The sequence below is a fragment of the Stegodyphus dumicola genome, chromosome 3 (genome assembly GCF_044657685.1).
Source record: "Stegodyphus dumicola isolate Sdum_Otavi_A_Nest chromosome 3, ASM4465768v1".
Classification (NCBI taxonomy): Eukaryota; Metazoa; Arthropoda; class Arachnida; order Araneae; family Eresidae; genus Stegodyphus; species Stegodyphus dumicola.
The window spans coordinates 20,007,411-20,017,682 of record NC_140770.1 but is presented as its reverse complement, the minus strand read 5'-3'; the positions used below and the strand labels follow the sequence as shown (position 1 = coordinate 20,017,682).

Here is a 10,272-nt window from a genome sequence, read left to right as displayed (position 1 = left end):
TTCTTAGTTTGTCACAAAAAAGCTCATTTCAGTAAATATTCGGAAGCCTAATAAATAAGTAATAAAAATTTCAGATACCTCTGAGCAGCAGTTCCTGAGAAAAGACACATTGAGTACAGAAAAATCACGTTTGGAGAAAAACGCGTTTTTATGTAAAAAACCTCATTTATCAAAGCATTTGATGACAAATTAAAACTAGATTTTTTTACAGTTCTAAATTTTATAGAGATTAAAGAATGGTAATTTTAGAAAGATAAAAGTATAGAGATATTGAAAATGCAAAAATCCGAAATCACCGTTTTTTGAAAATTTTTGGCTTCCAACACCCCTTAAATTCAAATAACCAATAAATGTACTTGTGCCTTGTCCAACGTCCTGGGTGTGTATTGGTGTATTTAATTATGGCAAAGCACACAAGGGCTATCTGCCTAAGGGGAGGGATGCCTTTGTGGAGGACTTTCTAAGGGAAACTGGCTCGCATACACGTTACACATGGGGAAAACCACGAAAACGCCCATGCAGCCGGCCCGTTCGCGGGATTCGAACCTCGGACCGAACTACCAGTGTTTAGCGACTTTACCGCTCGGCCGCTGGTGGGCCCAACGTCCTGGGAGGCAAGGACTTCGGTCTTTTTCATCATAGGTGTATTGTTTGTAACCTCTGTTCATAAGATTTTAATTCTTTGTAACTTTTTAGCCTAACCATTGAAAAAAAAAATTTCTCTTCGACCTTCCTTTCTTTTTCATTACTTTTTCTCTTCTCCTTTCTGAATCATGTTAACCAAGATGCTTATGTTGCTGCTAACGCTGTAAACTACGATCGATTACATTGACATTATTAATAACTAAAACAGTCAACTCCTGCCTTAAAGCACATTCCTCTCACAATATCTTAAAATAACATCAAAACACCCGGCAGAATGCAAATCATAATAATAAGGCTTATAACATCCTACAGACTGCATTACTCGAATCTTAAAATTAACACTTTTAAGTACATAACTATAACATGTTAACTGCTTTAAAAAATAAAAATTTTGAAATTTTAGGATTCTCTTTACAAATAATTGCTTTACACACCATTGCCATCCACAGCTTCAAAACAAAAAATAATTAAATTAGCATTTTACATTTTCTAGACTTTTCAAATACCGAGTCAGTATTTTTTTGTGTTAATAGTTCGTGTAAACTTTGTGAATAAACATATCAGCAGAGCAAAAAAATTAACCAAAAATTTGGAACCTCTTTTACGACTTCACGCAGTAACAGTTTTTACAGATGCTGATATCCAGAAATACTTAACTTCCGGACATTTTCATCAGTTTGCATCTCAAATGCAAATAGTATAGCGAATATGAGAAAAATAAAAGTTTGGCAAAACTTAACGCTCTGTGAACATTGATCAATTCACTTTTCCGCATTCGCCTTTTCTAATATAAGAATTTTATAGATTCTTATCTTTTCAAGATAAGAATTTTGCTGTGGCTATTATACATTATAATTATTCTGCTTACTTCATCCCCACGTTTCTGTTATCTTTTTAACTCTGGTCATGGGACTACGAAAACTATGAGTCATTCAAAAAATTGTTGATATATTCGTGTTTTCGCAAAAACCTAGTAATCTTTTTGCAAGATGCTAAGTGTTTGAAATTTTTGTCGCTTCAGCAAATGATACTGTTGTGTATGCCTTATGAGGAAAAATTGGTATTTTTAGTAAGAAATTTTAAACATTCAGTATCACGATAAATATAATAAGATTTTGGAAACAGAACCCTTTAAATAAATGTGTTGATATATTATTATTTTAGCTAATATCAAGCAGATGCTGTAGGACCGCTAAAAACACAAAGCGCGAAATTGAATACTTCAGTATTTTTCCACAAATTATCGTACATTTTAACAGCACGCTAGTTTCCTTTCAATATCGATAACACTTCGAAAGGAGAGATAATACGAGACTTAGGCAGCTGTTTGTGACTAAAACATTATATTTAAACGATTCTTAGACCAACATTTTTAACCATTTTTCCCGTCATCATTTTGTTACTGTGGCAGTCCCTGCATTCATATAATGGCTTCGATGACTAAATTTGTAGTTTTCTTTGTTGGGCTGTTTCTTGTTATAGACGCTAAGGAAATTGACGTGTGCAGTGTCCAGCCTCCCATAAAAGAAGACTTCGAACTATTGAAGGTATAAAAAATAAGTTATTTTTTAAACAGATTTATTTTGATAATTCAGATATAAAATTTTAAAAAACTTAATTTTAAAAGACTCGATTTCTGATGCTGAATTCTATATTAAAATATTACAGGAGCGCAGCAGTTTTATTCATTTTAATATTCCTGATATAATTATATTATTTGGAATCTTTCTCTTAGAAATTTCGAAAAAATATCATTTTGTTCTTCTCCACTGTTAAATAATGAAGAATCTGTATATATGTATGTAAAATATAATTAAATATGATAGCTGTTTTAAAAATAACTGGCAACCTCAAAATTAACGATTCTAGATTTGATGCTCTCTCCCTAAATTCACCTGTTCTCCCAAATTCGAGACCTTTCCATGATCATATAATAACCTAAAATTCACAAATCATAGCATAGAGTGCTTTCTGCATGTACTTAGTATTAATACCGCTGGCGATTTCTTTCCTTAGCTTCCGTGATGCCAAAACCCACGCTTACTTGCTTCCTCGTCCCAAATGCCTACGTAATTTCTTTACGTAATTTTAAATTTACGTAATTTAAAAAACCAAAGTACATAGAAATTTAATAATGATAAAATACGTATATGCCAAATTAATTGGATATAAATGTGATGATGTGTGAAAATAAAAATTGGTGATTTGTCGACATTCAGTTTTGTTATCTTCATCTGTAAACCTTAACCATTAGCCATGACAGATATCGAAAGCTGTTAAAAGTTTTACTGTCTTCTTCTATGTCTTGCATTTTTCTCACATTGTGAAAAAAATGGCTGAACCTAAAGCCGCCATGTTTTGAACACACGTAGTTCTCTACCTGAACATGTGCAATCAAAAGACAGAAATTTAATTTCAAAATTGTTCTTCATTTATTAGCCGAAAAAGGCTGTTAGTCTCGAAATAGGATTTTTACACCGATACGACGTAATATAACTATAAATACGTCGTTTCACTTTTCATTCGAGTCTGTTGCCACAAGGCGGCAAAGTATATCTCTTTCAAATGGAATCTTTTTGTTGTGAATTAACAAACTAAGCTATTTGGAAGCAGTAGAAGCTTAAAAATGTTCATTTCTTACTTCTGAATCGGCTTTATTTAAATAGTAAAAATGCATTTAATTCATCATCTATCTAATGAAAAATATTCAGTATTTTCATAGAATGAGGTCATCTTTTTTGTTATTTATTTTGTATTTGTAAATTTTTAATGAATTTTTGATTTAAAAAAACTTAGCAAGTAAGCAGTGGCAAATCTGTGCGAACTAGTTGACTCATTAAAATCGTTTACATACTTTGCTTTGTTATAAAAAGTATTTTAAGCTGGTTGCCGAAGCATTTATTTATTTAATCAGAGAAAATATTCCTGAACACTTATTGTTGCTGTTGCTGTTGTGTGCTGCAGAAGAGGACTGCTGTCCCTGGCTTTTAAGATGTTAGCTTGACAGCATTAAAATCCCCTTTGCAGAAGCTATCTGCTGCTACTACATCGCCCTCTCAGGAGGGGTAGCAGAACGGACTACTGGATCACAAGACGAGGAAGTGTTACACGACTTGTTAGGAAAGAAAAAAAAAAGAAAACGTCACGTCAAAAATGCATGCATGCACTGATACCCTACACAAGAGGGCACCAATGGTCCATTACATTCACTAATGTAGCTAAAGATTTAGTTTGGGCTAACACATGCTGAAGAACATTACAGTTAGGTGGCTTCCCATATGAATGCCTGTTACATTTTGCGTCATGCTCCAGCAAGCGTTATTGAGTATTTTAACAGTTGGGAACCTTAATTTGAATTTGTATCACAGTCCGATGGAAATTTATATAAGTTGTGCTATATGAGTTACTACCGATCAATGAAGCTCGTTGTCGAGAACTTTGCATTTCGCGTAGTCTGAAGAATAAAGGGGACCTCGGATGAAAACATGGGATGAAAAAGGGAATAGCAAACACTATCGTAGAAGATGAGCACAGTAAGGTGATAGCAAACAAAAACCAGAATACAGTGCAAAAATAATCTCCCATACTTGCCAAAACATGTGGGTGGTTTAATATAGCGCTTTGCTGCTGGAATGATTTGTGGCATCTTCCTTCAGGCGAAACTATCACCGGCGATTTACTATTGTGCTAAACAGCGTTAAAACACCTTCAGATTATTCTCTGGCATCTACAGTTTAGTCAACAAACTATCATTTTCTGGCATCAACAGTGGTTAACAGATATGGTGCTTTGAAGATACACTGGTGAAATAAATTAAGAAAATTTTCATATTTGATCTACGATGCCCAGAACTACTGGACAGATTTAAAAAACATTTTGGTGTGAATATAGGTTGATATAATACAAACAAAAGAAAAATTCTATAATTATAACCGACACACATGTTCGTGTGCAACACTCATGGGAGTCTGAAGGTCTGAAACAGCGGTTGCAGAAGACACAAAAGAAATGGGTTACTAGGGAGTTACTGGTTCCCTCTCACAGCCATACAGGCCTCGCAGCGTGATGTCATACTGGAAATAAAGCAGTTTATCAGTGCCTGTGGCAGAGCCATTGTCTGGCATCAACAGAGTAGACTGTTAATGCCAGACAATGGCTCCCTTGATACCAGAGAATCTCTGGCATTCTTCAGTCATTATCTGGCATCAACAGTGGTCAACAGACATGGTGCTTTGAAGATACATCACAATATCAGCTCACACTACATACGAATATCTGTACAGACTCTCAAAGAACTGCGGTATCAAAGTCTTCTTCAATTGCCATATTTCGATGACTAATCTTTCGCTGCTTATCACTTCTCCTGCCATCTCGAGCGCTTTTTAGGCACAGAAAAATTCGCTGACGATCGAGAGATCCAGCTTGCAGTTGATAGATTTTTTGTATCATTAACTTCTGTCTTCTTTCGCCAAAGACTCCTGTCGTTGGACGTTAAGAGAGATTATTTTGACCACGAAGTACTGTTTACGTAGGCTACTTATTACATGAAGTATCATATGCCTGATGAACACTTCAATTCTGTATTGATGCATTTTTTAATGTTAGATTGCGCATATAAGTAGAATGTTAAATTGTGAGATGCATTTTAAGGAAAATTACATCGCCTTTCATCTGTGCTTAATATTGTTCTACAGACTAGTCGAACAACATTAAGCAGAGACTGCTAGAACCTTTTGTTTAAATCTCATGATTTTCGTTTTTCAACAGCTTTCCGGTAGATGGTACTTGTTTGCCAGCTATACTAACATGTTTGAAAAAGTAAACACAGAGAGATGTTACACATACCTTATGACGGTAGTAGGCAACGATCTTTACTTCACAGTAACCTATATAAGGGACAATAAAACGTAAGTAAAATCTTTTCCTTTTTTTCCACTGTTTTTTTGTGCGTGTGTGTGTGAATATTAAGTGAAAAAACTTCGCTTTATGAAAGGAATAAGTCTCAACTTAACTTCCATTTCTGTGTCTCAAAAATAAATTAAAGCTACTGATTCCTATATTTTGACAAAATTCTTCTAAAAATTAATTTTAAAGTTTTAGCAAAAATTTTGTTTGCTTACAAGTAAATATTATCCCCAATGTCGTGATTATTACATGAGTTAAAAAGGTTTTCTGAGTTTCCATATTTCCATATCAAAGAGATTTGTAGTAGAATCTTTAAATGCAGTTATTATTATTTATATTCAATTTCTCATAACTCAGAAAGTAATTGCTAAAATGTTTTGAAATTTTTAATGCATGTTGCTAATTATATGTTTTAAAAAGTTAATTTTTTGGTAATTAAGTTATTAAAACCAGTATTTACAAAGTATTGAAACTTTCGGAGGTCCCGGTGAATGTTAAAAAAATCAGAAAAAATATGTCGTCTGTTATCCATAGTAATATCTTTAACTTTTACCTCCACTTAGTTTGCCTATTCAAACTTCCAAAATGTTACCATTTTACGTGACATAAGATCTTTAATTTAATTTCAAATTATTACTGCTTAACAAGCCGAGCACTTTAAGCACACTACGTATTATTTAAATATATGTAATCTTTAATATCATATTTAAATATGAATGTTAAGTTGTTTTTCTTAAGGCAGAAAAATAATCCCTGCATTGTTTTTATTAAACATTTATCTAATTTACAAGATATTTAATTTGATAAATACAAAAGCAGTACATGTATTATACTCTGGCACACTCTACCTTTTTACTATTTTTCCCATTTTTAATATCACAACACAAGACAATTAATATTATTTTCACAAATACACATCAGTTTTCCTTGATGTGAAAAAATAGTGAATTTTTTGTACGAATTGTTGAATTTCGTATTTTTCTCAATTTTTAAAACTCGCTCAAAAAACGTAGATAAAATTTTCACTAATTTTAATGTCTTTTTTAGACATTACTTTAAAATACTTTAAAAAAGAACAAAAAAGTTTAAAAATAGTTAAAAAATCAAGTATTTTTTACATTTTTTTTTCAAGTATCAAATTTAAGAACAATTCAAAGTAAACAAAATATATTATAATTTAACAAAAAACAATGATTTTTATCAGTGATCATCAGCCTTGGAAAAATGAAAAATATATTAAAAATTGAAAGAGAATCCAGAGTAGGAAATATCCCCCTAGAAAAACTATAAAAAATTATCATTCATAATTTCTATTAATACCTGCACATATTTGTGCTAATAATTTAAGATGAATTCTTTCACTGTGTCTTTTAATAAAATTTTACGATAACTGTTTATGTAAATTTGAATTACACCAATCAACTTTATCTTCATGTTTATTTAAAAAATTTTGATTATGTGTCTGCTTTTTTTTTTTTTTTTTTTTTTTTTTTTTTATAATTTCATTCCAATCTACTACATCTTTTAATTCTTCGTTAGTATTTTCAGATAGTTTTTGATATCTAGAAACTAATTTCATACTTAATTTTTCAAAATTTTTTTAAATAAAATTATTACTTAAAGTCTGATATTCAGATATGTAATCCCAATTGACTATCTTTATTATCTACAATAAAATTTTCAGATAATTTTTGTGACCTAGATGCAATATCCCATTTAATTTCATTCTCATGCATAATTATAAAACTTTCAGATAGATTCTGATAAGTTGATATATTTTCCCAATCTACTTTATCTTTATGTTCGCTAATGAAAGGTTCCGATAATTTCTGATATCTTGATATCAATTGCCAATCTACTGCAACTTCGAAATTTCTAATTAAATCTTCACTTAAAACTGTTTCTAGGAACGTCACCGCAGTTAACATTCATTTATTAGGATGAAAATTCTTTGGAAATGTATTTATATCCATTTAATTGTGCTTCTTTTACGTATTAACAGGAAAATATTTATAATATAATATAGTATTTATAAAATCTTGCTCTCGTGCATAAACTTCTTCTTTTTAAATTAATTTAGCTTTCAGTAAATTTAATAACTGCTTATAAAAAACAAAATATTGTTTATATTCTTCTTTTCTTTCCAAAATATGTAAACTTTTCTCAAAGACTTCAACAATTCCTTCACTTAAACTTAAGGCCGCAATTGGTATAAAAAGAAAAGCCGATAAACTTGATGCACTCAATTTACATTTACTGACTGTTAAAGTAATGTTATCTTTTAATATAAATTATAACTTTTTCTAAAATTATTTTTTTCTCTAAATATTCTTCCATAATTTATAAGATGAAAATTTCTTCGCTATCTTATTTTTGTATTTTTTAAATCGATCATGAACAAACGATCAGGAAATACATATTTTTTTAATTCTTCTTTTGAGATATAGCCGTCAACATCTTTTATTATTTGCTGAATTTTTTTAGATTGTGTACTAAAAATATAAAATAATTACAATTTTTTCTAATAGTGATAAAAGATAAATAAAAGTTGTGCGATATGTAAATAATAGACACATTTTTCTTTCTTCCTCTAATAAATATATCTTCAAAATCTGCTTGATTTTTTTCTGTTATGTAATCGTCATAAACAACAAGATTTCTACGCAATGGATCTAAATCATCAACTGTTATAAATTCACTTAAATCTGAAGAAAATAATACTTTGTATTTTTTATGCTTATCATAAAAATTTAATATTTCTTTATTCTTTTTTAATTTCTTAGTTTTAAAGATATCATCTCTTTCAATATCCTCAAAAAATTATATGTTTCTTGTAATTTAGTGTGTGTGTGTGATTATGGCAGAGCCTCGAGGGCTATCTGCCTAAGTGGAGGGATGCCTTCGTGGAGGACTTTCTAAGGGAAACTGGCTCGTATACACGTTACACATGGGGAAAACCACGAAAGCGCCCATGCAGCCAGCCCGTTCGCGGGATTCGAACCTCGGACCGAACTACCAGTGTTCAGCGGCTTTACCGCTCGGCCGCTGGTGGGCCCTCTTGTAATTTAGAATATTTGGGTTCATTTATATGTTTTGCGCATATGTATAATGCATCAAAATCTAATCTTAACTCTTTTGGTTTTACACAGCCATTAATAAGATTTAATAATAAATTTGTTTTACTACATCCAGACGGTACTTCTATAAATAATTTGAATGGATGTTGAGGTAACAAAGGATGGTAATTAGCATCAGGTAATTCTTCTGGCTCCGTATAATCTTTAATTTTTTATGTTATTTATTCAAATAATATCCATTTTTTAAAAAAAATTATTAAAATTTGTATTAAGTCTATTAATTACCGATAATTTTTCGTCTTTTTTACCATTTAAAATACATGTACCATTATAGAAATATGGTGATGTCGTAGAGTTCAAATGGTTCCATAGAAAATTCTACGGATCTTTCATCCGAATTTTTTTTTGCTTTAACTATTATCCATATATGATTCTTTTAGTGTTTCTATAAAAAAGTGAATATCATGGTCATATCCATTTTAAGTTTTAAATCTTCCGTAAAATAATAACTTTTAACTTTTTTAAATATTATATTACCTTTGTCATCTAATTTATTATCAGTTAAAAGAAATAAAACTTTATCTACATATCTTTTACTAACAACATCCATATCATTAACAGGTACAGCTACATTTGTTATAACTTTATTATTTGCATTATATTTCTCTTTTGTCATTAATGTTATTGCATCCTTTTCTAAATATCTTTTATTATTTGTTTCTCATTTATTGAATCTTTCATATTTCCAATTCGTTTGTCTTTCGCATCAAAAACATGACCATCTCTTGAATGCAAATAATTATCCACTTCTTTTCTAATACTCTGAACAAATGATTGTATTTTATCAGCTGTTTCATTAACAAAATTTAAAAAACTGTCATCAATATTATATTTATTTAAATCAGCAAGTTTTCTTAAATTTGCCAATTCACTCAAAACATATATTTTTGTACTCGCATCCTGATCATCTATAGGATTTTTACAATTTTTCAAAATTTTATTATCCATATCATAATTTTCATCATCAGTTAATTTAAAACTTCTCCAGGTGGACCAGTTTTTCTTTTATCATCAAAAGGTGGATACATAGTTATCATTTATTAGAGTTGAAAAAAACTATTACTGTTCTATACTATCAATTAATATAACTTTTTGTTCTTTCATATTTAATTGGATTTTCTTTTTTCTTAAACAATGAAATAAAATATATAGTTTTTAGCAGTTACGTGTTTTAATTTAGTATAATGAAAATTTAATGTTAAGTTTTCTACAGTTGTATAATTTTCCTGATAGGATAGACCAAAACCGATAATAAGATATAATTTACCATAGGATAAATAATCTATCATACATCACTGTTCCTTTGTTTCCTAGAAAAACTTCATGCGGTTTGTTGCATTCTTTATTAGAAAAATCCATGTTATATTTTTCACATGGTAAGACTTTTGAATTTATCGTAACCCAACACTCGGTCATATATAAATGATCAAATACCATATTATTTTTCTTATAATTTTCATTTCTGTCTGCATATTGGGGAACAACATATAATGTTAAAACTTCATTCGATGTACTATGTATAGGATATGATACATGCATGATCCATGTGCATTTTCAATTACATTAGACTTATGAATTACGTATT

At 30.3% G+C, this 10,272-nt stretch overlaps 1 protein-coding gene across 1 annotated transcript in view; it reads left to right on the top strand.

The window, feature by feature from the left end:
- The first annotated feature begins 1,973 nt into the window (after positions 1 to 1,973).
- Positions 1,974 to 10,272, top strand: part of LOC118182011 (uncharacterized) — a 31,032-nt gene continuing 22,733 nt past the window's right edge. Inside the window, exons 1-2 of the mRNA XM_035351269.2 lie at positions 1,974 to 2,192; positions 5,413 to 5,552. Coding sequence (XP_035207160.1) covers positions 2,073 to 2,192; positions 5,413 to 5,552 — 260 coding nt within the window. The 5' untranslated portion in view covers positions 1,974 to 2,072. The remainder of the gene's footprint in view (positions 2,193 to 5,412; positions 5,553 to 10,272) is intronic.